The sequence below is a fragment of the Gallinula chloropus genome, assembly GCF_964237585.1.
Source record: "Gallinula chloropus genome assembly, chromosome: 3".
Taxonomy (NCBI): Eukaryota; Metazoa; Chordata; class Aves; order Gruiformes; family Rallidae; genus Gallinula; species Gallinula chloropus.
In genome coordinates, this window is record NC_140087.1 from 47,680,849 (window position 1) to 47,700,224 (window position 19,376).

Here is a 19,376-nt window from a genome sequence, read left to right on the forward strand (position 1 = left end):
TAAGGGAGGGTTGTGTACAAAATTCTGTCCCTGAGACAGTTACATAAGTTGTGAAGTCTGTGCTCTTTCTGTTTTGGCATATATGACCAAAATGCCTCACAACTTAAGGAAAAATTTGCTTTTAAAAATGTAATGTGTCAAATATAGACATAAAACTTCTCACAGAATTATAACGGAAATATTACATAACTTGGCTGAAATCTATCATGAAGATAAATTTCATTGCTGGTCATCCGAAACTATGATTTGTATTTACCATCAATTTTAAAAAGTAGTTGCTCTCTAAGAGTACAGTCTGCTCTGTGACTTCCTGCAGAAAGATACAAATTTCCTCTACCTGAACTGTGAAGCTGATGAGAAGCCATGCCTCCATTTTGGAGCAGAGCTAGACCTCAGCTCATACATCCCGCCTGTCAGCAGGACTACCTGATTTGAGCTATGCACTAAACCATCCCTGGCTAAACCAACCAACTTCTGACAGAAGAATAGGCAAAATGAGCTCATGTCTGCCTGCAAAACACCAGGAAGACACAGTAATTAACAAAAAGTCAGTGACATGTCTTGATGTTGCTTAAAGTGTTTACTTATGGGTAGGGAAATGATGAAGACCTCTTCAGAGCATGCTGTTTGCCTTTTTGAGAAAGTAAACTAGCTGACAGGCTACCTTACACTGAAGGAGACCTAGTGGTCTGTAGGTAAATAGTTATTGCTTTCTTATAATCCTTCCCCACATCTTATCTGTCTCTACAGTACTTAAAATTCTATTTTGCAAAGAAGAATGCACAAGAAAAGGAAATCTTTGTATACTTTAAAAGTAACATCACCTAAAATCACAAAAGCTGTAATAGCACTATAGCTAACATTATCCTGAGGAGCAAAAATGTGTTGTAATTTGTTTTGAGCTGCTGGAAGCAAGATTTGGAAAGTCTTGCAGTCTTTTAAGTAGATACAGAATAAAATCTATCCTTTTTTCCTGCTACTAGACTCAATTATGCTCTAAAACTTGGTACAGAGTAGAGTCTAGAGAATGTTAGGAGACCCTTTCTAGACACCTCAACCCCCAATCTATGTATGATCAACAGCTGCTCCCAAGCCTTGTCTTCCTTTCACTTCTGTCCTGTCCTCTGTTCCCTATCCTCATTCCCTTTATGCCAGATGGAGGACAGAAAACAATCAAATTTATTGGTGTTGATTACCAGTTTGTCAAGCACTAGAATTCAGGATATTAGCATTGAAAGAAATGAAAGCTGTTATTTTAAAAATCAACAAAAACATTTACTGACAAAATCCATTGTAGCATGTTTTGTTTAAAATGGTAACTTTCTGATTTCAAAGAGCATGTAATTCCATAGAATCACATCAGTATAATACCTAAATAATGTACCTAAACTTAAATCTGAACTTCTGGTTTCTGAATCAAAATTTAAGGACCAGACACTTCTCCATCTTGCCAACTCTCAGTATTTTGTTATGATTCCTGCAATGCACTTTATTTTGTCAAAGCTTCAACTTGGGAAACCGTAAAATGAGTCCCTTCTTTCAATGTCTACAAAAAAATAACACTCACGACTCATGATGTCTTAGTGCTTCAATGTTGCAGAATGGCTTGAGAAGCAAGGCCATGAGCCTATGGAGCAGTTGTCCAACCAGTCGCCTGTGTAGCTTAGTAAGACCAGGCCCCACGCTGTCTTGGTGGGAACAGAAGGGTCAACGATCGGTCAGTGTATTTTTGTGTATCATACAGCATGGTCACAAGATGTGGGAGCAGGAGGTGTGATAAGGATTCAGTGTTCCTGGGACTGAGAAAGAGGCATGATTCCCAGGCTACAAGATGGGTGGAGTATTGTAAACGTAACTTTTAGTTAAGAGCCAATTAGAATACGACAAGTATAACACGTGGTAGGAACAGTATAAAAGGAAGTGTGTGCTTGCAATAAAGTTGAAGTGCTTTATCAATCACATTGATGGGCAGCATTCTTCCCTCTTGTCACGTCACTTCAGGACTAAAGAATTTTTGCTAATGATTTTTAGGAGTTCCAAATATAAAATGCTATCAAATTTAATACATTAATTCTATAAAGATTCAGGCAAGTATTTTCTGTCTCAGGAGTCCTATTTTTCTACTGCCCAAAATAAATTGTGGCCTTGGGATTTCAACAAATTTCAAAGTTCAAACCAAAAGTCAATTAGGGAAACGTAAATGCCACGTGCCTTTCTGTCAAAAATATGCAAAGCCAACAAAATCTACCTAGACATGAGCCTAAAATGGAACCAAACCAACTGTCAATAGGACTTCAAAACTTTTTGAGGTTCTCGTTATCTCGCATGCCTGTTATCACTGACTTGATTAATTCAGTTACTGCGTACAGCATGACTACTTTACAGTGTGGTTAGGGCATGCATTTTATTCCCGAATAAATCTGCATCACACTGCAGCAGCTACACCTAATATGATAGTATCTCTTCTTTTGGTTTACAAGTAAAACCAGGTCTAGTGGTGCTCCCCTCTTTATACAACTGTGGGATGACCACAATGGCCAGTGACCTCAACTGCTTATGTGTGTTTTCCTCATGAGTATAGACAGTCAACAACTCCTTAACATATGTAAATCACCATAGTGTTCTCTGATAGAAAGCACTACAGATGTGTAAAAATATTTTTACTTCTCACTGGCCTAGTGAGCACATCATATCCCAGTGATCGCAACCTTCCTGGCAATGGTCCAGAAGTCCCATCAAGTTTTCTGCATATATAATGAAACCCTAATCCTCTTCTACTAATCTGAGCTTGATGTGCTACTTATCTTCTCCTTCCCAATAAATCTTGGTGCTTCTTTACTTTCTATTAATTACTACATAGGGGGTCATTCTGTCTAAATCTAGTGCACATTTAAATGCAATATGGCATTTTTTTTCCAGACAATTATTTCTTTTCTTGTTACCTCATGACTTGAACCTCTGTTCACTTTGCCACCTCAAAGCACTTGATTTATCTGAGAAACCCAGATTCTTAGCACGTATTTCCTCTCCCATTAGCTCAGATCATGACTTCAGTAATATAAGTGAAAAGTCAGCTCATAACAGGTAATGCAGTTTCATGTCTGTAGGTATGTAAATTCAACACATGGCTATTAAGACAACTGAGCTCACCCTGCTGCAGGCAAGTAGTAAGACAGTGTGAAAAGCAGTTGTAGCAAAGCTACCGTGCAGAACACAAAATGAAAAGCGGCAGCAGTTTTATAAGAGGAAAAAGTAATAGGGTGTTGAAAATAATATTAAACTGCTGACTAGTAGATTCCCTCACAGTAATTCTCATTTCCTTCCTCTTTCTATAATAGATCTAAACGTATATTCACTTTTTAATCTTCCCTTTCTCGCTTATGCCCATTTTCTTCCTTAAACACATCCTTATTCAAAGAAGCATGTAACTCAGATTGAGACTTTAATTTCCAGGTAAATTAAGAGGGCAGCTGCTTTAATATAGTGTGTATATATATATATGCACACACACACATATGTATGCATATATATGATCTTACATATTCCTTAAGGTAAGTTTTCCTTTCAGTACCAAAACCAGAGGTAAAAGTTGCAACAGTGACACCAGAACCTGAAGACTTTGGAAAATTCTGACTTTTTTTGGAGGCAAAGTTTTTTAGTAAATATAGTATGCCTGCATAAGGTGTCGTTATTTTAAAGTCTGTATTCACATAACTACCAAAGTCACTGCAAACAAACGGGTCCTAGGTGCCCTACTTTATTAATTATACTTAATGCCTCACAACATATCTATTTCACCATTGATTTTTAACTAGAGACTTCTGTGGGTTACAGACCACTAACTCAGAGTCTGAAATTTGTGTTACAGGTTCACAGCCACAGCACAGCCTGCACAGTGGTCATGCCTGCAAACGAATTCCACTTCACTTCTCACTCCAGAACTACTCAGGGCCACCTGACAGCCTAGAACACCCTGTAAAAGCTACTTGTTACAAAGAATTGCTTTATGAAATTTACCTAGAAAAATATATCCACTTAAATAAACAACCCATCTTGGTGGATTGGAAAGCCAAGAGGAAAATTATGATATATGCATAAAATGGAAGAAAATTGTCTATAATTTGGCTTGAACAATAATTCCGGACTGAAAGATGTCTACACTTCATAGCTCCACAGAAGCATATTGCATCTTAAAAGATTTCTCTTGGCAAAAAGGTAACTATGCAAAAACATTTCTGTTGTTTCTCCACATTATTTTGCCTAAAAACATATTTTACAATTTACTTACTTTGATGACCTACTACCTTAGAGGAAGGATACTTTAAAAAAGTAAAGACTTCATAGGGAGGAAGAGTTACTACTTCTAAATTAGAATATATATATGCCCTTGATCATCCCAGAGTTTGAAGGAGAGGCATAAACTGTATTTATGTGAGGTCATGATTTTGACATGATCAACACTAGGACTGCATAGGTCATTGGTGTGTGTAAATTTATGTATATACATGTCTTTGTGGACCTTACTGTGCAAATTCAATATTGCATTGATGCTAAAGACATTTGCTTTTAAATGCTTCCCTAGCTGCAAATTATTATTTTCAAAGTAATACAAACGCTGTCATAAAACAAAGCTAAGAACACCTTAGATCAAATCAGAAATCTCTTGAAAGGGTTATTTTGGAGTCTTTTCTAATGAAATGGACAAGCCAAGAAACCTTGTCTTGCTATTTTCACTGTCAATGAAAGGTTTACTACAGCAGTATGGTTGCAGACTGACAAATGCCTATTGTTGCAATGACTTAGTGAACACTGAATTCCACACAGAAATATTGTGTTTCCATTAGAGCAAAGATGTTCAAATACAAACTAAATGAAGTGCCTAGAGGAGGAAAGGAGGAACAAGAATTTATCAAGACTGCTAGTGATTTATGAGAAGTAATGATTATGGGGCCCAGGCAGTGTGAAGAGATGATTCTATTTATCATTTTCCCCCTGATAGCTATGTGCTAGAAAGTGGCATCAATATATCATCAAAATATTAAGCCGGTGGCCCTGCAGTCTGGAATTTATTTAGGGAAATGTCATTGTTGCAGGTGTCTGTGATGGAAGGGAGGACAAGTTAATTACCTCTTCACCAATCTGGATCTCTCGGCTGGAGCGAAGTAAAAGCTGGTATCCTTCAAAAACGATCACGCAGTTTGGGTCACAGCTGTGGTTCAGTAAAGACATGCTAGGAGGGGTGGTAGAGGGGGAGAAAGAGAGAGAGAGAAAGAACTTTACAGAGGAGCCTCCACAGCCATTCCTATTTAATCATTTAAAAGTAGCTCACATGATTACATCTGAAGTATAAAGCAATAAGCAATTATGTTATGAAACAAATAAAATCCTTGGTAAATCAGCTGCTCCCCGTTAGGGGAGGAAAAATTAATGCTTAGAAGATTTATATTCGTTGCTAATAGGAGCCATGCCTGAATCTCATGTGTTTCTTCCTTCTGTGCACTCAGGGCGGGAGGGAAGCAATGGCCTCCCAGCAGCTCTCCAAGGGGCCTGACTCAGGGGAGCGGGAAAAGCAGGCAAACAGGGAACAAGGCAACCTGGACAATTCAGAGCAAAAGGTTAGTACCTTGTGACCGTGCTTCATTTGTGCTGCTTCTGCTCAGTTTCAGGGCACTAACCTTATCAGTTGCTACCTTGACCCTCGCTGGAGCACAAAGGGGCCAGCAATCAACTTGCAACCTTTCACTGGAAGTAGAAAATGGAATATACCATGTCCCCAAGCCACAGTATACTTGATGTATAGAGCTGAAAGAAGAGATACAGCCATTGCTTCTGTTACACACATTTTGGTTCAGCCTCTGTTCTTGTGGTATGTGACAACTGAAGCAACACAGTACAGTGGGGAGCTACAGCCATCCCCAAGCGACACACGTCAATGGATTTCCTGACACAGGCATGCCCTTCCCTCTTTTTCAAAGGACACTGTTCAGAACATCAACTATACACTTTTGAGACCTGTGTTTCGCTGGTTGAGAAAGAACTGACTTTGCCAGGCCAACATCAGTCCCATAGCAGGCATGGGGCTGATGGGTTTTCCCCCGTGGGAATGACCCCTGAAAGTACAATTCTGACATATCCAGGCTGGAAGAAGAATTTTTGGCTGATTCAGCTCCTAGGTGCTTTTATTTGCTTTCTCAAAATCTCAGCTCTTGGCAAAAGAGAAGATGTCAAAAGTCAGAGCCCTACAAACCATGTTGCCTCAGTTCTTGACTCCTAATAGAGCTATCAAGAGCCCCACTTTTTTGATATTCCTTCTGGCCTCACAAAGTACCTCCACATCTATTCTAAAATATATTGGGATGCTGAAGCTATTAAGCCGTGCCAGAACATGCAACCTTTTAATGAGACTAACCAAAGCACTTTTAATCAAATTTCATCTCATGGAAACAGTAGTGGTTTTGATGACAATTTAATCTAAAAAGCATATAAAATCATCTGGAAGGACATTGCCCTGGGATTTGGAAACCACAGATTTAACCTCACAATTTTCCCAGCTCAGTGTGATTTGCTACAGCAAAACTCAAACTGCTCTGAACATACTTGGGAAAGAGTCTCTTGCATCCCTTGGCATTATTATCACACAACATAGCTGACCACTTTCTTCCTGATAAGGGGCTTTTTCCAACCAAAAGAAAACATGTTACTAGTATTAATGCTCAAAAATATTGTTCCATTTTTCCCAAGTATTTAAAAGGATTTGTTTCCATTCTGCAATGAAATCAAATGACTGTACTTTCCATAGTGCTAATTCCCACGTCCTCCTAACCACCTTTCCCTTAGATATACTACAAAGCAGGTCTCAAGATATTGTGTCCTTAGTCAAATCTTATGCATGTGACATTAGTAGAAAAAGAAATGACAGGCCCACTGAGGTATTGACAACATGGTTCAAACATGCATTGAGAAAATATTGAGATGGTAAAACATCATTTTAAACCATACATACTAATTTACCACATTAATAATTTCAGGTAACTAATTCTATGAAAGCAAAGATTTCCCTGGTAGACACTTCTTACCTAACAGATGTAAGAAACGGTTTAAATATTAACATACATCTCTCAAGGGGCTTATCTTTTCACTTTAGTTATGGAAATTTTCTAATAAATGTCTTCAATCTTTTAACTGCCAGTTCAGAAGTCTCTTGGCTAGAAAACCTCTGTATTCTAAAGCAATGCTGGACAGGTTTCTTTTTACTACTCCCAGTCACCCATTTTTGATGTCAGCATTTATTCTTACTTCGAAAAGACTACCACTAGTTTAAAAATAAAATATGAAGATGTATCCTATTTATACTGGTTTAACTCTGTAATCAAGACTATTGATCACGGGTTTTTATTCTCCTTTAATTTATTTGCATTTCCCAGTTTCTCCTTTTGAAATGTTACCTTCTGCTTTGATGGTCCCAACAGCTACCTAGGAAAAAAGGAAAAAAAAAAAATCCCTTACACAGATTTTGCCAGTGAATGAAACAGTGTCCACAGTACCTGGGATACAGGCCAACACCAACATCCTGCATCTCTCCATTGCTGATGGTGAAACAGTTACAGGTCACCTGTAAAAACAAGGGAAAAAATCCAGGATTACCAGAATCCTTTGGAAACCCCATACTCAAGTGAAAAAAACCTTTCAAAATAAAATGAAGGGGCAATTGGTAATTGGACGGGAAACATTCAAGCCCAACACTGGTGCTCTTTCATTTTACAGCAGTCACATCTGGGACACACTCTCCTGTAAAACTACAGTCAATTAAAAGCAGAAATATTAGTATCCTGCAAAAATGTGGGGTTAAATATATGCAGAGGCCTCACTTTCCTGTCTGTGTGTGTGAGGGTGTGCGTATGAAGAAAAAAGCCACTCTACACAGAGCTTGGGAAGTTCAGCCCATAGACAATGTAGCAGATGACAGTGACTGCTGATGAGAGGCTGTTTCTGTGGGGGGGCTCTGCTGATGCCAGGCTGCTGAAGCACCTTTTAGCGAGGACCTGTAGAGCTGAAAGAATATACATGGGGCAATAGCAACCCCGATTGTGGCAGTATGATATGGGCATAAATAATTACAAAGGCTGCGCAACAGCATCTCTTTCATGTTACGGGAATCTTGGTTTGCAGGGAAAAGATCACACAAAAAAGCGTGTGCAAATTACCATTCAAGAGAAATACAAGCTGTCGTTTAATTTCAAATATTCAGATTGATGGTGGATTCTTCCCTCTTAAAATCATGCAAAGCTAAAGAGGTTTTAAATAGAGTGGAGAAGAATGGATGTTGCTTGCGAGTAGATATACCCCTACCAAAAACTATCAGATCGAAGCTTCTTGGTGTTCAACTCCAAGACTGAACAGCAGTTTGTACATTTTCATGGGCTTTAATAAGAACCAAAATACAATTCCTAATGAATTTTTAAAATACCTGATTTTGATTTTTTTAACAGCTTGGTTCACTTTTTTGTTTGTTTGTTTTAGATAATTCGTTGGTCAGTTATAAATGGCATACTAAGAGAATATTTTATGTAGAAAAACACTGCATGATACTGCATACACAAGAAAAGTCCCAGGTTTCTTCTGAATAACATTAGCTTACTAATATCATTAATTCTCGTTAGAACAGAAAGAGTTAGAGTAGGATTTGGCAGACGTGAAAATGAGATTTGAAAGTTGTAGTTTTATCCATAGAGTAATTGCCCAGAACAGTAAATGCACACCTCTATTTTAAAGAGGCACGCTGAACAATTTAACAGTATATCTTATCCTATAAATTGACAAATTATTATTTATGAGAGCATTAACCATAAGGTGAAAATGAAATCCTCTTTCAAAATTTCTCATAAATTCTGACAGCAAAGCTAATTTAAATAAATGTACATGTAGTAAGGCATGTGTTTTTTTAAACAGTTAGACAATACTTTGATTAGTCTATTATTTATGTAACCCATTCAAATGTTCCTGATCAATTACCAAAAGCATACATCTTAATTATTTCTTTCCTGCTGGCGTTGGATATAAACTGTCAGACAACTTCTGAGCAAAGATTAGTCCATTTAAAGTGGCAATTATCTTGGTTCTAAAAATATTGACTTGATTTTGGTATTTATTGAAAAAATAATGCCTTCCAGGTAAAAGAGAAAGAAAACCAGCTTATGAAGACCTTAGCTCTCTCTAATGGATTATGAAGTAGCAGAGGTCAAAGATCTCTTAGAACTAAATGAATCCCTCTTCCTTGCAAATCCCTTATTATCAAAATAAAACTGTTTATATTAACAATATTGAATTTTGACCACTGCAAAGTTATAGAGTTTGTTTCATCATTTTCTATTAAAAGTTTGTATTCTATTATGTGAAAAAGTTTTACACACAGAGGACACAATAAATTTACTTTTTCCTTTTCATGAACACGCATTAGCTTTTTGTACCAGGATATACGCGAATAAAAACACGGATGCTCTGAGATTCAGACATCAAGAGCATCTTTCAAGAGCAGTTTGCCATGAGGCACTTTTTTACCTCTCTGATTTAGGTATTTTCACAGTATGCAGTTGCATCTCAATATGCCAGTGAGGTAGTGAAATGCCATCAAATTTCTAAGTTTTGACAGTTTCAGATATGAGACTGGGAATCCAAAGCACACTCGGACAGATCTAAAAAGATGTTTAAGTATGTAAACATACGTAGAAGTCTAACTGCTCCTGTGAATTTTGAGCTAATTGATTTTGTTCTCAATTCTACCAGAGGAATAAGAAATTTCAGGTGTTCCAAGGTTTGATTAACCTCCAAGGAGACAATTCACATCTCCACCTCCCCCTTCAAAGTGAAGTATCAAAAAACCAGTAATGCGCATATAAAGCGTACCACAGATAGCAACCATGGTTAAGGCTGCTTTCTGTCCTCAGCAAGTGGAGAGACAGAAATTGAGATGGTAGACGAGCTCATGATTCACATTCTGAAAAATTCTAATGTAATGACAGTCCTTCATGGACAGTTAGCTGCTGGTAACAGGTATCAAATATGAAATATCCATGGTCTGTCAACTGGGGATGGGGTTATTGGTTCTTTTCTTTTAGATTTCTTATAAAGTCTCTACTTAATTTCCTCTACATTTCTATTTATGCAAATTTTTAAGAGGTTTTAAATCTAAAAGATAAGTCTTACGAAAAGGACTTCTGACATTTCAATCAAAAATTCCATAACAAGAGTGGACACTGTAGACCATAACTCCCAAGAAACAAAAGGAAGAATGGATTTCTTTTACAGAAGACTTGAAGAAAAGTCCATTTTCCTAGTTTCCCAGAGTTCACAGATGTTTAAACATAGCTCAAATAACAGTTAAATCTGGAGTATCTAACACTGCTTCAGGAGGGCACAGCTGAGTTACATGTTCCTAAGGCAAGATCATGATATAATCATAGAATGGCCCAAGTTGGAAAAAACATTAAACATCATCTTGTTCCAGTCCTCAGAACCAAAACCTATTGGTGCTGGAAGTTAACTAACTCCATTTCTAGGGAAAAAACCCAACAATGCAAGGCAAAACAACCAACCTGTTTCTCATGCACCATAGTATTTATTTCAGTTTTCATCATCAACTTTTGGTTTTTTCTACATTACTGGCCCCAGCTTACACCTTAACTACAAATAGGTTCTGATTCTGTGTGATCCCAGATAATAAAATTAGAATGATTAAATCATTCTCAGCAATCTGGCACTTCAAGAAATGGATTCCTACTTACAAAGGCATAGCCCTTGTTCATCTTAACTCCTGCAGAATCATTTATCTCAGCTATTTGATTTGTGCTGTTGTTCAGCCTGTCCAGCATGAAAACTGCATATCCACATGCAGAGACAGAACAGAGTACTCACAGAGTGTATTATACTCACAAATAAGGAAAAATGCCCCCTTATTTCAGAACTTCAAAGTCACAAATTAAAATTCCTTGACATTTCTGAAATTTCTGAAATAACACATCTCCCGGCATGAGAACCAAGGGAAAACTCTCAGGGAGAGTCAGAGACTTTTCAAACCTCCTTTTAAAAGGAACTGCTATTTCACACAACAAACAATATTCTATAAACTAATTTAATCAAATAAAAGGATTTGTTCTTTTAAGAGACTGTACATGTTTTAGAGAGGCATCCTGTAGTCAGTAAGGTAACCTAAGTAGAAGACTTCATTTTTCCCAGACTGTTAAACACAGAGAGTAAACCAGCTTTACTGACTGACCATTACTCTCAGGCATACTTTAACAGCAAACAAAAATTACTGCAATGTGTTAAATTCCATTTCCTCTGCGAGTGACACATGAAAACACTGTAAATTTACCTCGCAAGGAGGTCTCTCTTCTCAAGACATCTGGAGCTGTGGTCTGAGCAATCTCTCTGTGCCAGACCCACAAGTCTAGTGGACAGCCAGTAAGATTTATTTTGGTATTTGCATTTGACAGGGTAAAGGCTTCAGTTTGGCAACATACTGTGTTGAATTTACTTTCAGTTCAGACGTCTTTCATATTGCTTTACATTACAGATTTGCATTTGGGTTAAATAAAGCAGACTCAGACTTGATAGCAAGACATTCCAGCTTTAGAATTCTGGACATTAAGACAATGAAACCTGTCAATAAGAGAATAAGGGGAAGAAAACAAATCATTATTCTCCAACGTTTGCTGCACAGATCAAATTGCAAATACCAGGACTAATAATCAATCATTTTGTTTCCACATGTCCTTGTGCATTCCTACGCGTTCCTGCAAACCAGTGAGGCAGCTCTTACAAAATGCATAAGAAACCCTCACAAGAAGGACTACCAAAAGGTATACTGGATTGAAAGGGTCAGTCTTCTTTTCAGCTTTGATATACAATGACTCCTGCCATCTTTGTAAATGGTGCGTCACAGCTGGTGTATTCTAACCCAACACCAGGAAAAAAGCCATAGTTAACATTTTCCCCCCAATTTATGAACTCAATCTAATGTAAATTAAAGATGTTAAAAAAAACCTTCATGGATTACTAAGTTTCTCATTCACACCAAAGCTGGCTGGGTATTCCTGGTCACTGGCAAATATTTAACAAGAGATGCTCTAACCAATTCTCCTGTTAACAGGCTTCTCAAGAGACTCAAACATTAGCCAGGAGGATAGGGTCAGCAGTAAATACTATATGAGTGGCACAACAATTCAAATGACCAAGACATGCCCCAGAGACCTTCTAGCACAACATCCCACTGCAGCTCCACATTGATATTCCTTTCCCACTCAAGGATGAACAGATACCAGGCACAGATGGTTGATAGATGTGAAATCTGCTAATGCCTTCATTTGGCAAATGAAGAGCTAGAGCAACAGTGCTATGCACAGCAACAGTGCTCAACTGTAAATGCACAGTATGCCACAGCAGTGACAGACCTGCCAAGCCCCTGTTTTGAATGTATTTCACTCAGCTGCTCATGGCTACAGTCCACAACACCAGGGCTTCCCATGCAGGCAGATCTCACTGAAACCTCAGCACTGTCCAGTGGAAAAAGTATTAGAGCGGGAGAGAGGAGGTAGGAGAAGGTGGGAAGGCATCTACCACCAGAATGCTGTGCTGAAAGGAGCCTTGTTACAAGGCACATTTGCAAACTAGACCTCTGTGGCTTATATATACATGCTTGCAAGTTTTACTAAATCAGGAACTTTGAATCCGACTCTACATTGCATCGTACTTGGGACCTACCTTCTAAGTTCCAAAGGAATCACAAAACCAAAACTAGATGAAGGAGATATCAGAAGGAGCTGATGAAACTGATAAAACATTCTTTGGTGGTTTTGTTCCAGACAGAAATCTAAACATACTAGAATGGCTGTGGGAAAGCTTTATCTTGCTTACATTTGCAGGCTAAGGAAAGGGGACAAGTAGTTAATGGTTTGTGGTACTTGCTCAGAAGCCAGATTTTGCTGCAATACCATGAAATTTGGAGAAGTTACATTTCTTTCACACCATGACTGAATTTGCAATTATTTCATTTTGCTTGAAGAACAATTCATCCTATTCATCTCTTGTGCCAAAACATCAGTGAATTAGAAACTACCATTGCTTCAGAGCCAGTTACAGCAAAGATGTGTATTTCCCACTGTTTTCTTAGTTCTGCATCTTATGTCTTTGGAGATCTTTCTTCATATCAACTGTCAATATCTCAGGCCTTCTTTGTTATCCTAGCACAGGAAAGTTTCTGACGGGTGTGCAGAACACAGGTATCCCTCACAGAAAGCTGTCACCACCTACAAGTGGGTAGACCAGATAAATTTGCCCTGACATTAACAGATGATTTAATGCAAGTGTGCTTCAGGCATCCCTTTTTAGCACTTAGTTAAGTGGTGCAATTTTGATTGGAATGGAATGAAAATAGGTCATGGCAAATTACCTCCTCTCTTCTTAACTCCACACATACTTCTCCAATCTTTCAAATAAAAATATTTAGCTATGCAGCTAAATATATTTGATTACTAAGAATTTCAAAGCCATCATTACTAGGACAAATGTTATGTTTGCTATGGGCAAAATGTAGTTACAAACTTGACACTTGAAAAGCTAAAGCCTGAAACTTGCAAAAATGTTACACTGTTTGGCTAAAATGAAGTATCATGAAGTTTTGTCGAACACCCATTAAAAATTTTGTGCAACCTGTCTCAACCTTTTTCACGAATTTCTCCTCTGACAATGGACAGCAAGTCTCATGCTTCCTTTGGTGAAATTGTAGCTTTTAGTCAGCTCTGCAAATATTATTTTTATCCCTGTTTTTTGGAACAGAACTGAAATGCATCTATTTCTGGAGCAGAACCAGAGAGAGGGAACTGCAAAGCCACTAATGTATCATATTACAGTATGCTTGCAGCATTTGGCATTATTAATTGAAGTGGAGTAGAGGCATGACATCCTTCTCTTCATCCTCATTTTCCTACTGGTAACTCCACTCCTGTGAAATGGGGCAGAGTTATTAACTTGATTTCAACAGCCACTGCATACTCGCCTATTGAAAATAAACTGCTTGCTTATTGAATGAGATCAAACTTTGTGGACATCCAGGAGTGGTTAACTGACTTTCTATGTGTCATAGGTATTTTGTTACAAAGCAGATAAACAGCTATCTCTAATGGAATATAAGAAAAATAAAAGGTTGGACTTAATATGAAAAAATAGGTTGAGATTCAGCTGTGGTTTCTGGTATGAAAATTGCATAGGCAAACCCATAACGTTAATGAATTATTCTTTTATAACTTTGGCTAGTAATACAGGTGGAATAAATTACTGTCATCTCCTTCTGTTAGCCAGATGATTTTCTTACACCAGACTCATAACTACTAGACAGACTAAGTTAGGTGAGATGAAACCTAGCCTAAATGTTTCAGCGTTTGTCAACTTTATACTCACAGTTACAATATAATTGTTATTCCTTCTGAAGGGGCTGGTTGAACTAGACCTTTAAGAGTATTTACCTCCTGAAGTTCATTGATCACAGACTGTGTTAGTTTGGCTTAATGGATTATTGCCTCTCTCTTATCTTTTTCACTAATGCCCAACTTTTTATTTTCTATTTGGGATGGGGCTGGGGGAGGGAGAAGTGGGGCACCGAAGAGGTGAGGGGAAAACAAAAATCTGAGGAAAACATTTTTCATATAATTTCTTTAAAATTGTTTCCACCAGAAAATTTCTGAGAGCACAAAAGCTGAGGAAGTTTGAAGAGGAGGAAATTTCAAAAAAGAGTAGAAAAACATTGAAACTTCTTTTCAAAATGTGATGGCATAAAATGAGTATTTGTAAACCTTAAAGACTTACAGAAAAAAATCATAAATAAAAGGTTTCATTTTGAAAATTCATCTGACAAAGGCAACGAAAGCATTAATTTGATAACTTTAGAAGCATGGAAAACATTTTCTCTTTGAGCACACACCCCAAAGTACTACAAAAGTAGTATGTGGTTTTTTTGATCGAACTCTAGTCTCACTTTGCTACTTGAGTTACAACCTAAACCAGAGATGACTGATGAGTTTTAGAACTGAACCTAACGTGGGGTTTTTTTAAGCAAGGTGAAAAAAGAAAAGAAACCATTTGTACCAGCATAAGACAGCGTAGTCCTGTATGAGCACTGCAAAGCAAGGCTAACTACAATCTACTTTGTTTGCATTAACCAGGCAAAATCTCAGCATCTTTCACACCAAGGCCCAAAAGAATATTGATATCACTACCAATTCCTTGCATTTTTCTTATGCCTTTTCCCTATAGATAAAATACTAGCATTTTTAAAATAAAACTACAGTTTTATGAAAAAGGAATAAGTATTGCTCTTTTTATCAAATAATTAAAGCAAAAAATATTTTTTTTCAAAGGATTTAAGTTATTTAGACTTTTTTTTTTTTAACTAGTTCCTTTCAAACTGGGTGGCATTATTACTTCTAAAAATCAATGGGCCAGACATACCCTCTTGAAGATACATCACCTTCAATGGTTTGAACCCCTTTCTCTCCATTAAAGGCCTTTGGAAATCAGTAAGTAAGGCATCAGGAAGAATGCACAATGTTCTTGCAGATAGTCAGCAGACCTAACATCTGCTGAGAGCGGATCATTTAAATGACATGCAAAAGTAGAATTTCAAAATTATATGAGCACAAAGCACCCACATAGAATTCCATAAATAAAATACCGTCCTTTTAAAGCTTTTAGCACTTGATTAGCAGCATATGCCTGTGAAATACTTTTGAACTCGCCCTTACTTCTTCCTTCCACAAAAAGCACATGAACAGTGTGGTCAGGTACATTGACTGACGCTACTGTACCATGGAGGGTGTTCTTCACAAGACGGGTGAGAACTGCCTGTGGTCAGTGCAAAGGAGTGAAGTACCAGCTGATATTTATCAAATATATTAAGTCCAGGTGGCAATTAGAAATTTAACAAAACAGAGTAAAACTGTGAAACAAAAAGCCCACTATATATTTAATCCAGGAGTTTTGAAATCCTCCGCCGACGGCCTTAATGAGAGTTCTCTGGAAAAAAAAAGGGGTGACTGCCTATTAAAGGCACTGAAGAGATGGTTAAATCCAGGCCACAGTTCTAGAGCTCTTTTTCACTGAAAAGGAAAACTGACTGCACCATGTGTGCTGGCACAGAAGGATGAATATGACCATATCAGAAAATAGCAGGATATGGATACTGCAGAAAATATAAATCAAACACCATTTCCTTCTCAGGACAAAAGAGATCAATATTACATTTAACATAGACATATGATGCACTTAAAAATAAAACTAAAGCTATAATTTAAGGTCTATTTCAGTTAAGTACTCAGTATTCCAGGAGTTTTTGGATTTCTGTTGGATGTGTGCATTCTTAGTATCCCTGAAAAAACAATTTCCTGAAGGTTTTCAGCCAGCTTTTTTTTTTACATTTCCATTTTTTGGGGTATTTCAAACATTTCTCTGATCAGGAAACAGTTTAAATAATTTAATTTTCAGAATTCCATAACATTGGATGTATTTAGCCTCAACACAGTGCATACACTTCTAATTAACTGTGAGGGATAGTTTTCATGCTGATGCCACTCATTTTCTTTCCTAAAATTGCCTGACATTCTTGGACAACACTATTTGATGATAAACCACAGTCAGTCAATGGCATCTAACAATACCAGGGACTATTTGCTAGCATTGTGTGCTGTATTTGACCATATTGGGAAGTAACGGGGAGTTAAATTGGGAAAAAAAAAAATAATCCTGCTCTACTCCTTTGGATTCACAGGCTGCATTTGTGCTCTAGTTTTGCATGGCTGGGTTCTGGTGGAGAAGGGGGGCTGCGTGGTTCCTCCTGCAAGAAGCAGCTAGAAACTCTCTGCAGGCCCCAGAGAGTAAACATCGGCCAGCTCAAGGCCGGAGTCATTATTGACCAAGGCCAAGCCCATCAGCAATGGTCACAGCACTCCTGGGAATCACATCTAGGAGAAAAGAAAATGCAAGCAGCTGCATTTTGCCACCAGAGAAGGGAGTGAGAAGATGTAGGAAGCTGTACAGACACAAAGATCAATGAATGGGGGCGGGGGGGGGAGGGGGGGAGAGGGGAAGTGGGGATGAGGTGCTTCAGACACCAGAGAGAAAGATTCCACTGCAACCTGTGAAGAAGACCATGGTGAAGCAGGCTGACCTCCTGCAGCCCATGGATGATGATGGGGAGCAGAGATCCTATCTACAGCCTGTGGAGGACCCTATACCAGAGTAGGTAAATACACCTGAAGGACGTTGTGACCCCGTGGGAAGCTCGCATTGGAGCAAGCTCCTGGCAGCAAAACCTGCAGCCCATGGAGAGACCAATCCATGCCAGAGCAAGTTTGCTGGGGGGACTTGAGACTCTGTGGAGGACCAGGCTGGAGCAGCCTGGGCCTAAATGTCTGCACCGCATGGAAGGGATCCACCCTGAGGCAATTGGTGAAGAGCTGAAGCCCCAACAGAAGTGAGAAATGTTGGAGAAGTATTGTCTCCCGTGGGTGGGACCCACACTGGAGCAGGGGAAGAGCGTGAGGAATGCACAGTCCTGGCTAAGAAGGAAAACAACTCGTGAGGAAGCCCCCACTCCCCCATTCCCTGCCCCTCCCCGTTCCACAATGGGAAGCGAAATCATGACTGAAGTCTGCTAAGAAGGGCATGTGTAGTGTAATGTAATAAATTAGAGAGTTTTCTTTCCTTTATTCCATGTTGAGTCTGTTTTGCCCGTGACACTAATTATGGACTGATCTCTCCCTGTCCTTATCTCGACTCTTAAGCCTCTCAATATATATTTTCTCCCTTGTCCAACTGAAAAGGTGGAGTGACAGAGCAACTTTGGTGGGCATCTGGCCTCTAGCCAGGGTCAAAACACCACAATTTGACAACCCAGGCTGCAAACCAGAGCATCTCAGAGGTGCATTTCCCATTGTTATGGCAGGTGGGATGCTTTGCTTGAAGAGGCTCTGGGTACTAGAACCTGCTCCATTCAGAAATGCCAGGATACTTCATACAGAATAAGAGAAAATAGCTTTTTTGTAAAAAAGTTCCTTTGTGACTTCTGAAAGTAGTAGTAGAAAATAATTGTGTTGTTTCACCAAGAGAAGGAATCATGGACATATTTTGGGTGGTTATAGGGGAACAAGGGTTATGGCACCCACAATGCCTCTAGCCCAGAAACTACCATCATCCCATACATCAAGATTCTTTAGCAGAAGTGCCATTACTTCAATAGAGCAGATTAATAACTGTTCTACCTAGAAATGAATAGATCTTCCTTTGAAATAGCATTTTTCTTTATTGTGCCAGATTATTAGTAGCCAATATACAGATTTTCTATATGCTGTTACTAGTTAGGAAAAAACCCACAATATCTGAAGGCAGCATTAAGCTATACTTTCATTTGAGTACAAGCCACAAAGTAAAGAAAATACAATGATTTACTCCAAAATAAGCTCATCAATTAAAAGAGAACTCCTAGTCAACAGACATCAAACAATGCGCTGACAAGAGAACTGTAAACCAATTACATATAGAGCAGCTTTTAAAAGCACAGCTAGAATCATAGCTTGCACAAAAAGTCTGGAGAAAACCAAATTCCCACTTAATCTCTTTTGTGGTATACAGACTGTAAATCAGTGAGAATACGGTCAAATAATTGCATTATTTGATCTTTCACTTGTAAAGAAAAATAACATATTTAATTTTGAAAAGTCTCTACCAGATATCTTGGAAATACAGAAGTAAAAGAGGGTTAGACAAACACTACATTTGGCTTCCAGTTCAAATGCCTGTGGGCAGCTAACTAAAGTTCACAGACCTGTATGTAATTGCTGTCTACAGGAAATACTTGTGTTAGCAAAAGAATTTTCTCCTCACACCTTCACCTTTGCCCTTCCACAAACTCACCAGCAAAGAAACCTTCTAAGAGCATTTCTGTGACGAAGAAGACTTTCCCCACCTCTACAAGATGAACTAATCAGGAACAGGATCTGTCAGCCTCTAAGAAACATGATCTTAGCAAAAATGATCCACTCCTTGTTCATTTGTCCTTGTTTAGACTCCACCTGTTGGGGTTTATTTAAGTTTGTAACATAAAGAAGAGCACAAAATTTGCACTTAATGTACTGTGACTTCAGCAGCATTAGAAGAATTACACAAAACAAAAGTTAGGTAGGAAGAAAGTTCACAACTTGAACTAGAATTAAGATTTCTGTGAGAATTGAAATCAAATTAAAATTCTGTACATTTCAGAAAAAAAAAAATCCTTGCTATTAAACATCTGCAAACTTTGGGCTATTTCATTCTTAACCTAAACTCCTCAT

The 19,376-nt window shown here is 38.2% G+C and overlaps 1 protein-coding gene across 1 annotated transcript in view; it reads right to left on the reverse strand.

Moving 5' to 3' along the window:
* Positions 1 to 19,376, reverse strand: part of SMYD3 (SET and MYND domain containing 3) — a gene marked incomplete at both ends in the record, with an annotated part of 393,058 nt that overhangs the window by 72,721 nt on the left and 300,961 nt on the right. Inside the window, 2 exons of the mRNA XM_084261454.1 lie at positions 5,128 to 5,230; positions 7,545 to 7,612. Of these exons, the coding sequence (XP_084117580.1) occupies positions 5,128 to 5,230; positions 7,545 to 7,612 (171 nt within the window). The remainder of the gene's footprint in view (positions 1 to 5,127; positions 5,231 to 7,544; positions 7,613 to 19,376) is intronic.